Source organism: Mytilus californianus, unplaced genomic scaffold (assembly GCF_021869535.1).
Source record: "Mytilus californianus isolate M0D057914Y unplaced genomic scaffold, xbMytCali1.0.p SCAF_9, whole genome shotgun sequence".
Taxonomy (NCBI): domain Eukaryota; kingdom Metazoa; phylum Mollusca; class Bivalvia; order Mytilida; family Mytilidae; genus Mytilus; species Mytilus californianus.
Window position 1 is genome coordinate 26,478,672 of NW_026262745.1, and position 21,713 is coordinate 26,500,384.

At 30.8% G+C, this 21,713-nt stretch overlaps 1 protein-coding gene across 6 annotated transcripts in view; it reads right to left on the reverse strand.

Annotated features, from left to right (window-relative positions):
* The window catches only part of LOC127715265 (armadillo repeat-containing protein 3-like), a 58,867-nt gene that overhangs the window by 4,134 nt on the left and 33,020 nt on the right, over window positions 1-21,713 (reverse strand). For 3 of the 6 annotated variants that reach the window (XM_052221300.1, XM_052221298.1, XM_052221295.1), the window contains exons 8-21: window positions 16,826-16,965; window positions 15,039-15,186; window positions 14,341-14,358; window positions 12,651-12,764; window positions 12,283-12,435; window positions 11,727-11,835; window positions 9,626-9,802; window positions 8,061-8,133; window positions 7,218-7,354; window positions 6,769-6,893; window positions 5,878-6,016; window positions 5,198-5,305; window positions 4,128-4,148; window positions 154-363 (exon numbers count right to left, since the gene is read on the reverse strand). In XM_052221300.1, coding sequence (XP_052077260.1) covers window positions 154-363; window positions 4,128-4,148; window positions 5,198-5,305; window positions 5,878-6,016; window positions 6,769-6,893; window positions 7,218-7,354; window positions 8,061-8,133; window positions 9,626-9,802; window positions 11,727-11,835; window positions 12,283-12,435; window positions 12,651-12,764; window positions 14,341-14,358; window positions 15,039-15,186; window positions 16,826-16,965 — 1,672 coding nt within the window. Of the gene's footprint in view, window positions 1-153; window positions 3,599-4,127; window positions 4,149-5,197; window positions 5,306-5,877; window positions 6,017-6,768; window positions 6,894-7,217; window positions 7,355-8,060; window positions 8,134-9,625; window positions 9,803-11,726; window positions 11,836-12,282; window positions 12,436-12,650; window positions 12,765-14,340; window positions 14,359-15,038; window positions 15,187-16,825; window positions 16,966-21,713 lie in introns of those variants that run through there. The other 3 variants (XM_052221296.1, XM_052221297.1, XM_052221299.1) reach the window with 3 other exon arrangements.

Genomic DNA, 21,713 nt, shown 5'->3' on the forward strand with positions numbered 1-21,713 from the left:
GTATCAGGTGCATGACTTTCATCACTCCTGTAAATAATGAATGAAACGTTTTTACTTGAAAGTTATTTACAACAAAGTTATGAGCATCTGGTTCTTTTCTTAAAGTAATTAAGTTATTTCTCTATATTGACACAATTTGCTACAGATACTTACTGGGCTAATGCAACTACTTGTTCTCTGGTTGTCTGTAAAGGTTGAATTTTTTCTGTTATTTCTTCCAGGTATTGACAAAGGTTTGAATCACAAGGCATCTCAAATGGTTTATTGTCTGTGGTAGATTGATTCTCTGCTTCTCTCTGAAGCTGTGCTTGAATCTCTTCCTCTCTCTGCTTTTCTTCTTTTTCTTTCTGTGCTTTGGATTTTCTGTTATGAAATGAAGAGAGAGTAATAGTTATATACTGCAGTTTCATTTCATACGTACTGACTTATAATTTTGACGATTAAAATAAGGATAAATATAAATATGGGATACACATAGTTCTGTTTTCTGATAAAAATATAATATACGATGTAACCTATTTGGATTTTTTTTTACCTTCAAATATTTCAGCTGTTCAATAAATGTTTTTTCACTCATATTAAAATGATCAAACATCTACGTTAAGCATGCATGTATTATTAATGTTGTTTACAAAGAACAATAACTCAACTCTGAAAAAATCGCATTATGACACAACATTTAAAGTTTGAGCAACATCACAAAATGGCTAAAACATAAACTAGCAACAATACAATTAAAAAAGGATATATTCTCACACAACATCTGGAGTTTAAAGTCATTATACATTTTGTATCAGCAGACACTGATTCTAATTTATAAATATTAACACTTATTTTTGTCATTTAGAGATTACTTGGGAGACATCAAATATTCTTTTTTATAAAAATATTCCTAAAAATAGTGCATAGCAGTACAGTGGTGTAAAGCATGAAGTAAAAAATTGCTTCTCATCTGCGATTGTTAATGTCAGTGTTAAAGTGTAATGTTGACTGTAAAATGTAAGTCCATTGATCAGTTAAAAAAAAAAGAATTTATATAAAAAAAATCAATATTTTTTCTTCAGATGCTTTTTTCTTTGTCTTGAAGATCATCTTCTGCCCAAGTTTCATAATAATCCACGAAGATTTACAAATGTGTAGTGTCATAAAACTTTAATCACAGACGGACTGTCTGTAAATGATCTGCAAAAAACTAAGTTGTATCAGCAAAATACTGAAAATGAGATAAAAAAGTTTTTTTGAAAATTTTGCTTTAGACATTATTTCTTAATATTAAAAAGCTTATGCCAAAGTTTAATAAAATTCCATGAAGGTTTGACAAAGTTATTGATGTCTAAAAAACTTAAAACACAGACTGAACCTAAATGAAGATGCCACCTACAACAGAATATCGGATCTCTATGACTCGTTTCCGCGACATAAAGTTGCAGACATGACAAAAATGACATTACACAACTTTTTGTTTTCTATACATTTGGTCTTTATTTTACAAATTTTGATAGGTCTCAAATGAAAAATTCTTCTTTTACATCAGGGTTACTTTGCAGTTCTCTACTCCACCAGCACAAAGATATTACAACATCCAATCAGCGTCCCTTTTTAAGTGATCCCAGGTCATAAACTTTTCTGGCAAATCATATTCCCTTTTCTAACTTGTTTGGCAATACTTGCTATGAGTTTTGCTCATTGGTGAAGGCCGTACGGTGACCTATAGTTGTTAATTTCTGTGTCATTTGGTCTCTTGTGGAGAGTTGTCCCATTGGCAATCATACCACATCTTCTTTTTTATAGATGGAATGCTGTAAAGTCTTTGTGCTAGTAACCTGATAAATGGAAAACTAAGATGATATCTTAACAGTGTTGACAAGGTTGCTTTAATATGTACAAATATTTTTGAATACTCAGTTTAAGTTTTCAATCTTTCAACTATATGCAAATCTTGCAAAAATTGTAAAATAACTTGGATGGGGACAAGCTGAGACAGAAAAAGTTTGGTTAAACACCATAGTTGGACAATAGACTTTCTTACAAATCTGCTATTATTTCTTTACGTTGATAATATCTCAAACATTCTAATAATTAAACAATGCAAAGACAATACAAACATACTAAGTACACATCAACACAATTCACTGTAAAATACCGGAAATTAATTTTCAAACAATAATTTCAGTTGAATAACAGAAAGAGCAACAATTCAGATAATGCGACATCTTATCAACATGTAAACAGCTTTGAAAAGGGACTGAACCCTTATTTGTGCTATTTACAATGTAAATTCAATGAAGAACTATTAATTTGTGCCAGTTCTTCAACTGCCTTGTTTATGAAAATAAAACTGACATTTTACAAGTGTTTTCATTTAAAGGGCAGAAAAGATATAAAAGCCTGATTCATTTAAATCATGTTAGGATTGAGTTTAATAGCAATTAAATTGAACATACATGTAAGTTTTAGCATGTGAATATCAAACAAAAAGCCAGATTATAAATCTTTTGTTATAAGGATTGATTGTCATGTGCTTAATGTTCATTGGCAAACACTTCAAGAACATTATAAACAACTACCAAATATAAAACAGATCAATAAGTTAGGGTAGACTAAGAGGGTAGTCAGAATTTTGACTGCCACTGAAAAATAATGGTATATTGAATAGGATTACAATTTTCTTCTCAAAAAACAAAACTAGAGATTTCTCCAGAGTTGTTGAAACCAATTTTAAACCTGCTGAGTGTATGGCCCTCTCTAAATTTAATAATTACAAAAAGTAACACATAATTTTTCTATTGTGTTGATAGAGATATGTAAAGCAGAATTCAAAACAGTTTATAAACTGACCAGTAATATACATATAAAGGTTACATGGGATTGTGCTTTTTTTCATTGTGTGTATAGAGATAGGTAATGCTATAATTCAAATGTTTATAAACTGGCCAGTAATATGCATATATAGGTTACATGGGATTTTGTTTTTTTTTAATATTACTTTTGATAACAGGTATTTATGTATTAACACAGAAAGCAGATTACAAAAGTTGTTTATAAATATGATGGGATAAATATATGGACTTTAGTTAGGAATTCTTTATACATTTAGCAGTATATAATATAATTCCAATATAAGAGTCTTCTATTTTTGGAGTTGATGCAACAAAATAACTCCTGAGCATACATTTTTACAATAATGAAGTATGGAAGTTTTTTAAAAGAAAACAAAATCAGAAATTCAGGGCTCATGGTCATAAATCTTTACTCAGTATTCAAGAGTACAAAATTTGTGCTCAAAATACTAAATCCATTATTTTGATTGGATGAATTATGAGCCCAAGTACGATAATCATACACAAAATTTTTATGACTGGATGGCCAGATGTTTCTAGAACACATCTTTTTTTTTAAAGAAATAATTTGTTTTCATGAAATGTTAATATGCCAAGCCGACAATTTTATTATTTTATAATATGACCACTTTTTTTTTTTACAAAAGTACAACACTATACACCATTAAACCATGCATACATCTTCCTTTAGGCTGTGTGAGAATACAATAAATCAGCAAATACTTACGGTGGCGAAGGACTGCAAAAGGGAAACAACTCTACAGTTAATAAAGACAGACAGTTCTACTAGGTATATTAATAGCTATAGGTTTAACAGGTTAAAATTAAAAGTTAAAAGTAGAAGAGGTTAGTTAGTCTGAAATAAAAACAGGGTAAACACAAGGTTTGGAGATCAGTTCTTAAAATAAGAGAAAATATAAAACAGAAAAGCATTGGCTAATCTAATATAAAAAATATTGTAGAAATTCTCCTTTTTCTTTAATATAAAATTAAAATAACTCTTTTAAAACCTTAATTCCTAAATGAATTTTCCTTCCTGAAATTTTTTGGTGAATGAAAAATTTAAAAACTCTACTACAAGACATAATGGAAATACTAGAACTTATGCATTTTTTTACAATCTACAGAAATGTTTAAACAGTTCAGGATGGATTAAAAGTATATTCTAAATTTACTATACATTATAAAAATTAAAACTTTGCCTGTAGTATTAGTTTGAGAAATGATGTTATTTGTTCTGACTTGTTAAGTTATTACATCTATAGGGTTACACTTTACTGATTGTACCTTTCACCTGATCCTTTACGGCTAAATTAAAAAACATCCAATTAATGAATATCCACGGAAAACTTATAGGACCTTAAAAAATTGTCTATAATAATGCAGATTAGTTCAAAATAAATTAAAACCCTAGAGTTTAGAACAATCACCATTTCAGAATCTAAATCACTATTGGTGACTTGAATGCTTGTACATCAAATTAAAAATATCATTAAACCATTGTTAGGACGTTGTACACAAATCATGCTTTAGTGTGTGATTTTACCAAACATGCCTTCGATTGTTAAAAAGTAAAATGTTTATTGCCTATATCACTTCCAAACCTTGGCTAATATAAGTCTTTGGACTGACATGGTTCAGTTTTCAAGGCTTATGATCCAGGGATAGAAAAAGACTAATAAGAAATGACTAGTCAAGCCATGAGAATGGGGTAACTATTACGGTAACAAAATTCAGAGTAAGGTCCCCTTTTAAAAAAATTCACTGAATCAGTTTTCATCATATGACACCTATTTTAGGACCGATTCAATCATAGTGATGTCCCCTTCAATAGTGATAAAACCTACTGCTCTTTACTGCAGCTACTCATCATCATTAATTGATATATAACAGGGATTTGGTATGGTTACATAAGAATAATGATGGGGATGGGGTCTGACATTGATAAATGGGAAAGCTTTCAAGGTAATATAAGTAGGAGATTTTGACCACTAGCCATTGATATACATAGGGTATATAATAATCCTAGATTTCACTTTAAACATTATCCAAAAATGGTATGGTAGAATATATATTTCATGCTTCATGCAAAAATTAAATGAATGAAAAGCTATAACAAACATTAAGTAAATTTCATTTACATAATCATCATTACAAATTCTAGATAAACTGTTTAAACAAGATAGCAGTGACCAATCTATTAAATTGTATGTGAATGTACTGTGCACTCTTTACAGAAGTTTTTTACTTTCTATTTAATACATTTGCTTTAGTTGTGAAAGCACTAGTTCCTATAATCAGATGACTACTTCCTGTGACATGTGCATTATGTGTATATAAAGTGAGATAATACATACGCCTTAGTTTCCCGTCCAGTACGGGAGGATTTCCCAGATACACTAGTCTTTGAACTGTCTTTTGCCATTTCAGCATCTGCATTTGACTGAGATTCCTTGGGTGCTGACCTAAACAATATAAATATATGTTAACATAAAAATAGGTATACAAGTCAGTAGCCTGTAATTCAGTGGTTGTCATTTGTTGCTATTTATCATTTATTAATTTGTTAATTTGTACATAAATCAGGCAGTTTTTTTCTCTCTTCTGAATTATATTACATTTGTCATTTAGGGCCATTTTATAGCTTGCTATGCGGTATGGGTGTTGCTCATTGTTGAAGGCCATATGGTGACCTATAGTTGCTAACTTTTACGTCATTTGGTCTCTGGTCGAGAGTTGTCTCATTGACAACCATACAACATCTTCTTATTTTCATAATGAAAAAATAGGTTTTGTTTTCATAATCCAACTATATGAACATTATTTTAGACTTTCACACATATTCCCAATGAAAATGAAAACTACTGATAATACAGCAGTATAGGTACACAAACGGGTGATCATGATTTGGGTTAACTAATATGGGAGCAATCAAATCAGTGATTGGTGCTTGAAATTCAGAAACCTCTTAAGTAAAATCTATCTTGTTAGGTGAACTGATTGTTTTTCATGTGCATGAAAACTACGTAATATTTACTCTGGTTTAGCATTAACTAGAAGTACAGGTCGTTTGTCATGTAGTTCCTGTTTACAGTAGTCCTCCAGCGACAAGAACTGACTTCCAGGTCTCAACTGTCCAGCATCATAGAATCCATCTAGTATTATGTTTGTTGAACCTGTAAATAATTTTTCATAAATAAGAAATCACACCAATGAAAGTAAATGTGAAAGCATTTTATTATTCATGTTCTGTTGACACTTATAAAATTTTGCATTTATGGTTTAGTTAGTAAATTATGCAGTTTTAGTTTAAAAGGATTGAAAAATATCTTATCAATATAAAATAAAATTGTAGATTTCTTTTCATCTATCTGCATCATGTTTAAAAAAACCTTCAAATATTTTGAAGGTGTTTGATTTACAATGGTTCCAACATGTTGAACTCTGACCTACTGCTCACTAATTATACCCCTGTTAAAGGTATTCTGTAAACAGGAAGTTGTAAATCGATGGAAGTGAAAAATCATCACATGGAAAAGCATACTCACAAAAGTTCATGAGAAAAATTCCGTTCATGGCCTTTATATGAAAGAATATATAAATATCTGGTAAACATGAAGTTGATTGATGAGTGAAGAATGTGAAAGTGCTTCAAACAATATACCATTCATACATGAAGCCTGATACACAATTTCTGGAGGGTCTGATTTGTAGGTTCTGAGAAATATGCGATGAAAATTACATACATGGGATGGACGGAAGCAATGACGCGAGGATAGAGGTAAACCAGTATACAACCCTCATTTTGAATGGGGTATAAAATGAACACAACATCTTGCTATTTGTAATTTTCCTAGATCTTGAGAAGGTATCATAGTTTTATTTATCAATATCCTGTGTGTGGATAAGCAGCATGATCTCCACTTACTAAGGGCTCCAGTCAGTGAATATTTAGCTGATAGGTTACTGTTGAGTAAGTTTTGCAGTGCCACATCAGCAAAAGGATTTCTCCTGGTTCCTGACACCTGTATCTCTTGTAATACTGACATTCCACTGAAAATATAACATTTGTTGACTTTATTCTTTTTTCATTTCAATTACAAATTGACAGGATACTTTTTTTTTTACTCTCACCACACAGAACAACAAAACATAACAAAAAATTAATTCACAGCATATTAAATATGTAGAGATTGCAATATTCACCTTATGTCTATAATGGTAAGTCATTGAAGAAAATATGAAATTCAACTACCATGGATAGGAGTGCTAAATTTGCTTACAAATTGAAGCAAGTTATCTTATCAATCTGAACTTCAGTAGTTGTAAACTTCTGACAAAAGTATAATCTTGTTAACCTTTTTCAACCTAACTTACCCTAACTTGCAAACTTCTGAAGCAGTCTGTTCATCTACAGCACAAACAGCTATGGCCCAAGAGGAATTTCTCCTAACTTCATCATTTCCAGAATGTAACAATGTTATTAAATACTCAATACCTCCATTATTTCTGAACTGAAAAAAAAGGCATAATGATTCAAAAATATTCCATCAAAATCAAAGTTATCTCTCTTGAGCCTATACCCATAATGTATAGTAATACATGCAGCCTTTGAAAAAAGTAAAGAAGTCATGCGTCAATAAATCTTGTTTCAAAAAACAATTTTACTGGAATTGTATTTGAGAGTATATTTCCATTAAAATATGTGCACTAGGGTTTGACCACAATGTTAATAGTCCTGTTTGTCATGATGTTTTATATAATATGTTTTCATACCAATTCCTGTAAAATGTTTTTTTTTTGGTCCAAATTGCCTTCATACTCCGTCAGATAAACTCACATGAATTGACAGTGAATATTAAAAAAAACCTAACCCAACTAAAAACTAAAAATATCAGAACTTTGCTCTTTTCAGAGGTGTTTACACCTATTTCAGTCTATCAGTAGTATCAATCACTTTCTCAGTATTTTTCAGTAGTATCACTGGTTAGCGCCACAATGCAAGTCCTGATGAGCAGGAGCCACCCACTTCATAGCTGACATCTTTTCATAATTTTAAACTACCTTTTGTTACATACTTTGAAACACAAAGCACCAAATCCAGTATTTTGCTTGGTTGATTTCTGAGTCTGAGTACAATAATAATTATACTTAAATTGTTTATGACTGTAAGACTAGAAGCCACAAACCAATTAACACATATACTCTGATGATACTTACATCAGCTCTGGAGTCAGCATCACATACATAAGCTGCCACTGCTAACGAACATTTCGACTGTACATTTGTATTCCTAAAATTTGAAAATATAGATATCATAAATAACATGTGCCAACCAATGATAACATTTTAAAAGTAGATCCCATGTTGATATAAAAATGAATATTTGACTGTGATTTTCAACAGTGAAACACTGTCATATGATAATTTTTATTTTTTTTGGGGTATTCTTTGAAGTTTTATGCTGATACCATATTTACCTAGCATCATTCTACCGTATATCTAAAGCTTAATATGTATGCATGACAAAATTTTTTTAATAATTTTTAACTCAGGCCATAGAATTAATCTTTAGATTCTCATGTTCGATTTAAGAAAAAAAAAAGTAGAGTCAGTAGGCTCCATTTCATTTTTACTTTACTTTTGTTTTTGATTTTTTACTAAATGTGAAAAGAAGTAAAGTAATAGTTAACAAGAATGTGTCCATAGTACATGGATGCCCCACACAACTATCATTTTCTACGTTCAGTGGACCATGAAATTGGGGTCAAAACTCTAATTTGGCATTAAAATTAGAAAGATCATATCATAGAGAACATGTGTACTAAGTTTCAAGTTGATTGGACTTCAACTTCATCAAAAACTACCTTGACCAAAAACTTTAACCTGAAGGGGGACAGACGGACAAACAGACGGAAGAACAGACACACAGACTGAAAAACATAATGCCCCTAGGTGGGGCATAAAAACATGAAATTGAAGAAACATCTTTGAAATAAGGATCAGTGGTAAACTTTCTATCTGCTGGTGGTGTTTATAAACCATATAACAGCTAACATAGAGCTTTCAAACGAGGAAGGCCTGTTCCAAACCCTAGTCTTCTATGCTTTTCACACTTTGATTTAAAGAATCTACCAGCTTTACAACATTTTTTGATGTTCTGATTGATAATAACTTTGATTTTTGATGCTCAATAAGTTTGTCTACAATATATATGTTCTGAGAATATTTACTGAAACTAACTTTGATTTTAAAGGCTCTATAAGTTTGACTATAATATTTCTGTTCTGAGCCTAGAGAATGATACTTACTTTGATTTTTGAGGCTCTATAAGTTTGACTATAATATTTCTCTTCTGAGCCTAGAGAATGATACTTACTTTGATTTTTGAGGCTCTATAAGTTTGACTTTAATATTCCTGTTATGAGCCTAATGAATGATACTTACTTTGATTTTTGAGGCTCTATAAGTTTGACTTTAATATTCCTGTTATGAGCCTAATGAATGATACTTGCTTTGATTTTTGAGGCTCTATAAGTTTGACTTTAATATTTCTGTTCTGAGCCTAATGAATGATACTTACTTTGATTTTTGAGGCTCTATAAGGTTGAGTTGATATTTCTGTTCTGAGCCTAATGAATGATACTCACTTTGATTTTTGAGGCTCTATAAGCTTGACTTTAATATTCCTGTTATGAGCCTAAAGAATGATACTTACTTTGATTTTTGAGGCTCTATAAACTTGATTTAATATTTCTGTTCTGAGCCTATTGACTGATACTCACTTTGATTTTAAAGGCTCTATAAGTTTGACTACAATATGTTTGTTCTGAGCATCACTTCTCAATGCTTCCTCAGTGGCCATGTTTGTCAGACAACAGGCAGCATTAGCTACAGCCTCCTCTCTAGCATCAGCTAATGTATGGATTAAGGCATCAATTCCATTAAAGTTACTGATATCACTGCAACAAAAAAAGTTAAGTACTGAATATCTAAAAACTTATCATTTCAATAGCAGGAAGTTGTTAACGATATCACACAAATTTAGCCTCCACTCTTCATTAAAAATTGACAAAAGTGTTGAGCTCAGTGGGTATAATAAAAATTCAATGTATTGTCAAACAGGAAGTGACTGTATGACAGATCTAACAAGAGTGCACACCCTGAAATGTCTCGCCTTCTTTACTAATCATTGATATTATGTTGATAGTCCTAAATATAAAGCTTTATTACAACTGTCACATAAACTTCACATTAACCAAGTAAACTAAACATTGACCAATGAACCATGAAAATGAGGTCAAGGTCAGATGAACCATGCTAGGCAGGCATGTACAGCTAACAATTCTTCCTTACAACAAATATAGTTGACCTATTGCTTATAGTTTAAGAAAAACAGACGAAAACACAAAAAGTTAACACTGAGCAATGAACCTTGAAAATGAGGTCAAGGTCAAATAAAACCTGCGTGACTGACATATAGATCATAAAATATTTCCATACACCAAATATAGTTGAACTATTGCATATAGTATTAGAAAAAAAGACCAAAACTCAAAAACTTAACTTTGACCACTGAACCATGAAAATGAGGTCAAGGTAAGATGACACCTGCCAGCTAGACATGTACACCTTACAATCATTCCATACACCAAATATAGCTGACCTATTGCATGCAGTATTAGAAAAAAAGACCAAAACTCAAAAACTTAACTTTGACCACTGAACCATGAAAATGAGGTCAAGGTCAGATGACACCTGCCAGCTAGACATGTACACCTTACAATCATTCCATACACCTAATATAGTAGACCTATTGCATACAGTATAAGAAAAACAGACCAAAACACAAAAACTTAACTATAACCACTGAACCATGAAAATGAGGTCAAGGTCAGATGACACCTGCCAGTTGGACATGTACACCTTACAGTCCTTCCATACACCGAATATACTAGACCTATTGCTTATAGTATCTGAGATATGGACTTGACCACGAAAACTTAACCTTGTTCACTGATCCATGAAATGAGGTCGAGGTCAAGTGAAAACTGTCTGACGGGCATGAGGACCTTGCAAGGTACGCACATACCAAATATAGTTATCCTATTACTTATAATAAGAGAGAATTTAACATTACAAAAAATCTGAACTTTTTTTTCAAGTAGTCACTGAACCATGAAAATGAGGTCAAGGACATTGGACATGTGACTGACGGAAACTTCGTAACATGAGGCATCCATATACAAAGTATGAAGCATCCAGGTCTTCCATCTTCTAAAATATAAAGCTTTTAAGAAGTTAGCTAACGCCGCCGCCGCCGCCGCCGCCGGATCGCTATCCCTATGTCGAGCTTTCTGCGACAAAAGTCGCAGGCTCGACAAAAATCCCTTGTACAGTACAACTCAACATAGTAGAAAATTTCAATCATTCCTTTTCACATGTTACCAAAAAAAAAAAAACACAGATGCTCAGCAGGAATAAAAAAAAAACAAAGTATCATCATAAAGAAAGTGGAAGATCTGAAAATAACCAACATGTTACTTTTAAACACAAACAAGGTCCAGATGATGTATACAGGTATTCCTTTGTATACAGGTGCAGATGATGTATACAGGTATTCCTTTGTATACAGGTCCAGATGATGTATACAGGTATTCCTTTGTATACAGGTCCAGATGATGTATACAGGTATTCCTTTGTATACAATCACAGAAAAGAATGATGTAGAATTCCATGGTGGGAACAATATATCATAATAATTTATAATTTGTAGATCTTTATTTGTAGTTGATTGGAGTTTATAATTTGTCACATGCTGACTTATTTTATGACTGCTGATGTACGCTCCAGGATATATTAACATAACATGCATCCACTACTTACTGACAATTAGTACTGTTATTGGCAGTCAGATTAGCTAGTGCCAATGAAGCTGCTTCTTTAACATCACCATTGTCTGAATTCAGTAACTTCACCAATGGCTGAACACCCTCTGAAAAATCAAACATTGTCATTTTTGGTTAATTATTAATGCACATACATAAATAAAGATAATATGAAATATATGTTCTCAGTGGATTTTTGTTTTCATTCATTCCATATAGCTAATTTAACTATCCATTTTAAACACACTTAATGGAATGCAAATCAAGCCTTTAACTGGTTCTAATCCTAATGCCACTTCTTTTTAAGGACCAGCTCTTGAAGGAAAAATACATGTGATTCACAGATGAAAGGCTTAGAATTTTTACTTTTGATATTTAACTAAGAGTGTGAAAGTAAACAAAACAAATAATAAGCTATTTCTGACTATGACATAATTCATTCAATGGAGATAAAAATTCTATGATATTAACTGTAAACATGAAATGGACAATAAGTAATGAGGCTATTTTTCAGGATGCATAGTTAATATTATTGCCAATACAATCTTACTCACCCCACTCTCGTATTGAGTCTTTAGTGAGCAGATTTTCTGACATAATACCAAGAGCCTGAGCTGCAGCTGTTTGAACTTCGGTAGACTCATGAGCCAATAAGTGGATCAACATTTTCTCTGCTTCTTGTTCATGTAGAATCTTTCTGTTTTCAGCTTAAAATTAAAAGAGCTAAAATAAGGATTTGTGATGGAAGAGTTAGATAAATGAAGAGAGTTTTCTGTTTTTGCTATAGTGTGGCCATCCATTTTATTTCTAGTGGTTTTTACTGTTTGCCTGTTTTGTTTCACATCAACTGGTTTCCATTTGACTATTTTAAATCTTGTAGAATTTCTTGTTGCATAGTAAATTTAAGTGTAAGAAAACTTACCACTCCTGGCTGATCTAGCTATAGCTTTAGCTGCACACATTTTAACATCAGGTAGGGTAGGTATGATGGCCTCTCCTGGTATTGACTCCTCTTTTTCTTCTGAGGACTTTTTGCCTGAAAAAATTGCATTCAGAATTAGGGTTTGCATTTTCTAAAATCTTCAAATAGTCAATGCCAACAGGATACCTTAAATTACCTATCACTATGGAAATATGATATTGTTATCAAAAATTTTAAATTAAAGTGACTATAACAATTTCAGATGAGACTACTGAAGTGTTTATTTTAACAAAGGGATTTATTTTATTCTAAATCTTTTAGTTGCAGCAATGAGATGAATTTTTCCTAATTAATTTACAAAGTAAATATGACTTATTACAAGAAAAAAGACCTGAACAGTTTGTTGTATGTTCTTCACTCAAAATTAAAGCAATATACATTATTAGCAACTGCATCCTTGCGATCAAAATTGTGCAACTATAAAATTCCAGCAAAATAAAGTGTGGTTGCAACAAAACAAACGCTTGCCAAGAGCCACTATGCAATTTAGCCACCAAACATAATTTATCATTTATACAAAAAGTGTGAAAATATCACAGCACAGACCAAAAGTGCAAAATCATATAAATCAAAATATCCCAGCTTAGCTGGTATTTCTAATTTTGTTGATTGATACAGTCATTGTATCATCTATAAACTAAATATGCAAATTTGTTAAATGCTGTTATTTGGTCCTATCTAGAAGCAAGATTTAAATATTTTCACAAGCAATATTTTATAATCCCAGTATACACAAAAAGAAAATGTTCTTCAAAGTTCTAACCCTCAATGGCATAGCTTGATAACAATATTTTAATAAACTCTTTTTGCTGAAAAAAGATCAAAGTTGAAATATTCATTTAAAGAATTAAAGATGCCAATTAAATCAAATCAGATACAGACTGAGAGTATATAAATAAAGAAAAGTGGTGCATAAAAATTCAACAAAACTGTAGTGCAATAATTCAAAGAAAAATGAAAAATAACATTAGGTGAAAAAGTCAGAGAGAAAATAAAATAAAGATAAAAAAGATTTTTTGTTTATTAAAAAAGTTATAAAAAATGTGAGTAAAAGTTCATGCAAAAGTTTATAGATAACTGATATATTTAGCTTTATTAAAACAATGCTTACACTTTATTTGTTTAAGAATTTATGCTTAGTTCATTTAAGAAAATATAAATAGGATCAGATACCAAACCAATGTATATACTCTCCATACACAATGTAACAGCAAAACAAAATTTTTAAAGTTCAAGGGAAAGAACTCAAATATTATATTTTGTTTTGTAAAATTGGATTTGTTGTTTTCATTTTTGAATTTCTTTTTTCAAGCATACATAATCTTGTGAAAGATGTCATATCACTATCAGCCTCACACTAACAACAATAAAACTAAGCAACTATTGTAAAACACAATTAAATTTTCAATAAAAATTAATCTATTTCTGCAACTGTTCTATGTCACAAATATAACAACAACATATAATCTCAGGAGTTTTTATGTTAAAAGATACCCTATTTTTCTAGTTAAGATGAATGAAAGTAAAGACTGTTTTTCTACTGGTGTTGAAGGCATATTGATATATATATATATAGTATACAAGCATGGTGCTGTTTCCTGCATATAAAAAACTAGGGTACTTTGTTTACCTCTGCTAGATTTACCCCCTAAAGTCAAATATAAATCAAATCTTTGTTAAAATATTGCCAATGATAACTGGCATGCACACATTCAAATTAACACCTACTTTCTTTCCTTATATACTGTGAATTCATTTATTTTCATGGGTATTAATTTTCTTTGAACACTTGAATTACCCACGCAAAACAATAATCCACAGTAATAAAGTTTGTAAACCAAGTTCATATATCACTGAGACTGCCATATCACTATATCATTCCAGATATGCTTCTTAATTCCATCATGCATCAATTTCTGTGTGTGCAGTTAATCCAATGGAATGATAAAATTTAGGCTTGAAAATATTGTATTAGAAATTAAAATGAAGGTGAAATGATGGCCACCAGCTACACACTTTGAATGTTAGCAGGAACATGAAAAACAAGCAAATACATTTTCAAATCAACGGTTTCATTCAGCATATCAAAATCTCATACATGCATAGCAGCTTGTAGTAATAAGACAATCTATATATAAGTATGAAGTTTACACTGATATGGTGTTAATAAAAATCATGCATACTCATACAATTACAACAAAATGGACATACAATGGTGACTGACATGCCTTATTAATATTATATGTAAAAGCTTTTAACAATACAATATTGAATTTTCATGTTAATTTTAGGCAAATCTCTTGGATATTTACTCATGGTGAAGCCTACCATCTTTAGCACTCTTTTTAGCTGCCCTTGACCCTCCTTTTTCTGCCTTTCCTCCCTTTCCACCTCCACCTTTTGCCTCTTCCTCTGGTGGAGGCTGATCTGTTATCAGAGCAACAAGTCTCTTCAGTGTGCCTGTCTCTTTTACTAACTGTAAAAATAAACATTTTTTTTTTTAATTTCTAGGATCATTTTCACCTAATAGTTAGTAGTTAGTCTGTGATACATCCAAATTATGATGTTTCATGCAAATAATTGGATGTTTAATTTGTCAGATATATTAAAACTGAGAGATAAAAAACCTATTCAAAATTGTAAATGTACATACTCTGAAAACTTTCTGACTAGAAACGTTTGGTGACTAGACATAAAAAGCAATAAAACTGAATGAAGGACCTGCCATAACACACACAGACTCTTCCACTATGTGTATTTGATCCCTTTAATCTCTGGTCAGACCATAAAACAAACAGGGGAGATACCCGGGACAAATTTAAACAGTTTGTTTGATGAGCTGTTCACAATAAAACAATATCTGATAGTGAAGACTCCACGGTATCTTACATGTAAGAATTAACGTATTGTAAACACTAGGACTATCTCAATCCTCAAGTGTCATAAATTCTATTTAAGATATTTTTCAGTCAAAATATGGTTAATAAAGTACAAAAATATAACCTTATCTGGACCTATATTGTGACCTGTGACCTCAATTTACAACTGTGTTGGTATCAAAATCTGAAGGTTTTATTTTTTAGTTTTTTAAATACAACTTAATGTAAATTAGATAAAGCATGATGGGAAATATACATATCTAGATGATATAAAGTTATGACAGCATTTCAGACTATTGGTGTAAACATAGTATATTGGTACATTTTAATAGTTCTAACCTAATTAAATTAGTTTATACAGTTCATTTTTTCAAATCCAGTCTTCAGTATTTAATCATATATTGTTTCTTGACAGCAAAGCAGATAATGCCAATCATTTATCATAATTTTCACAGATAAAAAAAAAAAAATGAGGAGGATGGATGTGTTTCCGGTATCTTCCTCTACTATAATATTTCAGTTTAAAAAAAAGAAATTTACATCTTGTTGCCCTTGTAGCAATCTTAAACTTGAGAGTTTACAACATGTTAATTTTTTGTTTTTATGAAAGTGAAATTTTAGAGTGCAAAGAAATTATAAACTTTTTTTGTTTTTATGAAAAGGAAATTTATAAGTGCAAAGAAATAATCTAATCATCAATCTTCTTTACACTAAAGTTTTGAACTACAAGAATTTATTGTTTATTTATTTAAAGGTCGTAGATCAAACAATTTCTATTAACTTGATATTTACAACATTTAGAACAGGCTATTATCTAATCATTTCTGCATTTGAAACAAGACTAAGTTTCTAACACATGTACTTTAGCATTTGTATACCAGTATATATCAATTTTGGTTTCAACATATTTAATTGAACTATTTGATCTAAGGGCTGTTGTTCTATCAAAACATATAACCCAGTGAAGGCACTTTGAAAATGAGCCATCTTAGGCAATTTAACAAATTTCTCTTTTATTTTGACTGTACAAGTCTTGAACACCCACCTTTAGTTGAGATTCTGAAGTGGGTCCTATATAGATTTTTATTAAAAAAAAGTCCAAAAGAAATCTCCTTTGATTTTTACCAAATTATATTCATTTTTCATTATCAAGACAAGTATATAGACATAAACAGGGCACCAGTCAGCTGTTAAATTATATTCTGGTATAACAAATTTCTAATTACAAAATCCCACCTCTAAACTTTCATGGTCTTCTAACAGGTTGGCTAGAACCATTACAGCCATAACATGTAAATCATTCCATTCAGGATGGGCTACAAAATCTACCAGTTTAGACATAGCCTCTAATTCTCTCAAAGCACCTCTGTTGTCAGCTGCCAAAAGAAATAACAATTTTCATCAAATACATATCAAATAAATCAGTTATTGATTGAAATCAGGTCTTTTCCATTTCAATATTTTCTAAATGGATATTGAGTTTAAACGATTTTATCATATACTTAAATTAGAGGATGATCAACTTAAGTTTATTTACTCCTTTAGATGTGAGTTGAAGAAGTTGAATTAAAACAAAACTGTGCTTTGGTCAACTCATGTATCTTGACTCCACAAAAGTTTAAATTGTACCTTGTTCCCTATTCCCTACATAAGTTTCATCAGTAGTATTATTTAAAATGAGAGATTACATTTTTATTATTACTTATCATGCTTAATTTGTTATACTATTTATGATATATATATATATATATATATATATGTTACAGTACAAATTGGAATTCAGTAGGATCCAGAATCCTAGTACAAATCAGAATTCTAGTAGATATTGGAATTCCGATTTGTACTGCAACATATATATGTATATTGATTTTATTTCATAACTTAACAGCTGAAAATGACATCATAGTAAATAATATAAATATACATAAGTGACAAAAACTCTGAAGAAATGTTGCATAACATCACAATTAAAATGCCACACCAGTTACATAAATGTAAATAATGCAAACAGAACTGCTTAAGTAATTGAATCAGACATTTACACTGTTTTCACATTCTGCAATTTATATTAGAATTTCAGGAAATGTAAGTTTTCGTGTTATCTTTGATTACAATATATCATATTATTCTTGTGACTAAACAAGACTGATAACTTGTTTACCCATGCAGTCAGAGATTTAGTTTTGCTGAAAATTGTAGTCATTTGCCAGTATAAAAACCTATGGTGACCTATAGTTGTTTATTTCTGTGTCATTTGGTCTCTTGTGGAGAGTTGTCTCATTGGCAATCATATCACATCTTATTTTTATATATAAAAATCCAATAATTTGAGGAACATGCCAATTTTCTAATGTTTTACAAAAATCAAAGAAACATGCCAATTTTCTTAAGTTTTACAAAAATCTAAGTAACATGCCAATTTCCCAAAGTTTTACAAAGTTCTAAGAAACATGCCAATTTCCCAAAGTTTTCTAAGAAACGTGCCAATTTCCAAAAGTTTTCTGAGGAACATGCCAATTTCCCAAAGTTTTCAGAGGAATATGCCAATTTCCCAAAGTTTTCTAAGAAACATGCCAATTTCCCAAAGTTTTCTAAGAAACATGCCAATTTCCAAAAGTTTTCAAAGAAACATGCCAATTTCCAAAAGTTTTCTGAGGAACATGCCAATTTCCCAAAGTTTTCTGAGGAACATGCCAATTTCCCAAAGTTTTCAGAGGAACATGCCAATTTCCCAAAGTTTTCTAAGGAACATGCCAATTTCCAAAAGTTTTCAAAGAAACATGCCAATTTCCAAAAGTTTTCTAAGGAACATGCCAATTTCCTAAAGTTTTCTAAGGAACATGCCAATTTCCCAAAGTTTTCTAAGGAACATGCCAATTTCCTAAAGTTTTACAAAAATCTAAGAAACATGCCAATTTCCCAAAGTTTTCAAAGAAACATGCCAATTTCCCAAAGTTTTTTAAGGAACATGCCAATTTCCCAAAGTTTTCTAAGAAACATGCCAATTTCCCAAAGTTTTCTAAGGAACATGCCAATTTCCAAAAGTTTTCAAAGAAACATGCCAATTTCCAAAAGTTTTCTGAGGAACATGCCAATTTCCAAAAGTTTTACAAAATTCCAAGGAACATGCCAATTTCCCAAAGTTTATGGTTTGATTTGTTCATATTGCTCAGTATATTTTAGTTGTCTGGGTAGTGTTCTGTTGACTTTTGTTGTCTTTTAGTCAAGTTTCTTTTAGGCCATGTATTGTCTTTTTTTTCAACTAGATCATTTATTGTCCCTTAGACATCTTATACACTCTTTTGTGTTAAGCAATCACTTCCAAAAACGTTAAAAAAAAATAATATAAAAATAACAAAATTATTTTGTTAACGATTAACCTGATTTTTAATTCGACAAAACTATTCCCTTTGCAGGATTACCTATAAAAATAGTTGTGAATTGTATCTTTTTGATGAATGTCTAGCTTACTTTATAATGTTTCTAAATTACAATATTTTAAGTCCTAAAAATATTATAAGTATGAATTAAGTTTGATATATTGCAACATATATCCTCATCTTTATCTTAATGGACCTTTATACAGCATGGAGGGTTGTAAATAACAAATTAGCATCTCTACACAGATAAAAGACGGATCTCTATAATAGCCAGTTAAAATATTTATGAGATTTCTCACATTAGCATTTTTCAAATAAAATTTCATAACACATCTCATAATGATTGCATGGCTTCAATATAGGCCATCATTGTTGAACAAATTGGGCACCTTTAAACAATCATAATCTTTATGAATTTCAGAATTCAGGTTTTAATGACATTGGTCAATTAGAAGGTATGAACATAGGTTACATTATGATTCAGTTTAATCTATGCTATATCATTTGATTTATTATATCTACATAACAGGTGTCCCCAACAACTCTGATGGTTTGTATTTTCACTCCATGTATGACTATGAGTCTCTTCGTTCTTGAAATGTAATAACTTAATTGCTTCGTTCTTGAAATGTAATAACTTAGTCATTTATTAGATATAATGATCTGCTCTCTAGATTTTAAGGTTTCAAATCTCTATGAGAATTTTGTTCTTTAAAACAAGTCAAACTTGGTATACATTAATTAATGTAAAAGTACATAACACTTGATTAAGATGATTTCTATAAATTTGTATGTATATGCTTTGAAGGAGACATGGTTATCTGTACTGAGACACTCCTATCTGTAAAAGCCATACTCAAAACTGACAAGAAATAACAATACAATTATTACATAATTCAATCAGCTAAAAACAAAATAAAAAGTGAAACTCCCAACGTTTTATGTTCCAACTACTATAATGAGGGAATATTTTGAGAGAAAATCAGATGTTTAATTATTTACAAATGTTGTCTGAGGTTTAAAACTGCCTCATTGATTTGGTAATTATCCCAGAAGTCGTCAGAACTAATTACTTTAACATCACAGTTATATAATAAACGATTCATCTTTTAAAATCACTTTTCCATATTTTCAAAAGAAAAGTATGATAAGGACAAAATAATGTGGCTTGTTATAAAAATGAAAGTTTACTCAAAAGAATCCATACTTTGAAGTTTGATATAAGATGAAAACTGGGAAAATTAATAAAAATATCAAATGTGAAGAATAAATATATTTCCAGCTTTCATGGCCTTCAAACTAATTTATGTATTTTTTAGCATACATCTTATGTATATATAATAAGTTATCATCCTCAAATATTCATAATTGAGAAAACAACCACCACCTTTCAATAAATCTAAAAAAAAAATTAATGTTTATCAATCTGAGATAAACAAGCTAAAAATACTTTTCTACTATTTATTTAATACTTCAATGAGAATTCTTCTTAAGAGCAAATATTCAATTGTTGGTTGCTTCACCCCATGTGGTAATTATTTTTAAAGTTTATTCATATTCAGGGCAGGTACAAATTAAGCAATATTATTATACAACATCTGACAAGATCAAACACTGCAATAAATGAAACATTTTAAAGGAAGGAAAACTCTCCAAAGGAGGTCAAGGTAAAATTACACCTGTCAGGTGTTTATGTTCATTTATATTTTGCTCCATACAGATATGATGCAAATATTGAAACCTATCTACTGGTGTATGAAAATGATGGGCCAAATGCCATATTTCAAATGGACATATACTCTGACATCTCCTTAAACCCTTCAACTAACTATTGATAATATTTAACTTAAAGTTACTTAGGATCTAAGCTTGAAAAATGAAACCTGTCTACTAGAGTATGAAAATGACGTCAGGGCATATGACGTGTATACTTACATGTTTACCCACATACCAAATGTTGTTTACTTATCAAATATATAGCTAATGAGGAACAGACCAAATCCAGAGACCATAACATGACCACAAGATCCTTAAGTCATGTAACATATGTCAGATGGACATATACTTCTCAAATCAATCCTTGTACTAAATATCACTGGTTCTATTATTTACAGATACTGAAGAAAAGATCTAGTGCTAAAAACATAACCAGATGACCACTAGATCATGAAAAAGAGGTCAAGGCCATATGAGATATATGGTCTTTGTCAGATTAACATATACCCCTAATAAACAATACACATACCAAATAGTTTTGATGTATCATGTATCGGTACCATGGAACAGACCATATTCTGAAAACTTATCACAGTGGTTCACAAAGCTTTGAGAAATCAACCGGACATTTGGTCAAGTAAACCATTCTTCTTAACTGGACCAGACTCTTTTTTTACAGGACATTTACACATATGATTTGGACAAAATAAAAAATTTTACTGGTCATTTAGTCCAGTAATGCATATTACTTAACTGGACCAAACCAATTTTTACTGGCCTTTACCGAATGTCAGGCAACCTTAAGAATGACTTATCACTGGAAATCAAAATGAGGTCAAGGTTAGTTGACAATGACTGGCTGACATGATCTCATGATAAATATTATTCACCTATCATGTAAAGATAATGATGAATAGACCTAAAAACTTAACCCTATGAACACTAGCCCATGATATGAGGATAAGCATATGACATATATGTCCAATGAATATATACTCCGTACGAACAACCCAGATACCAAATAATTT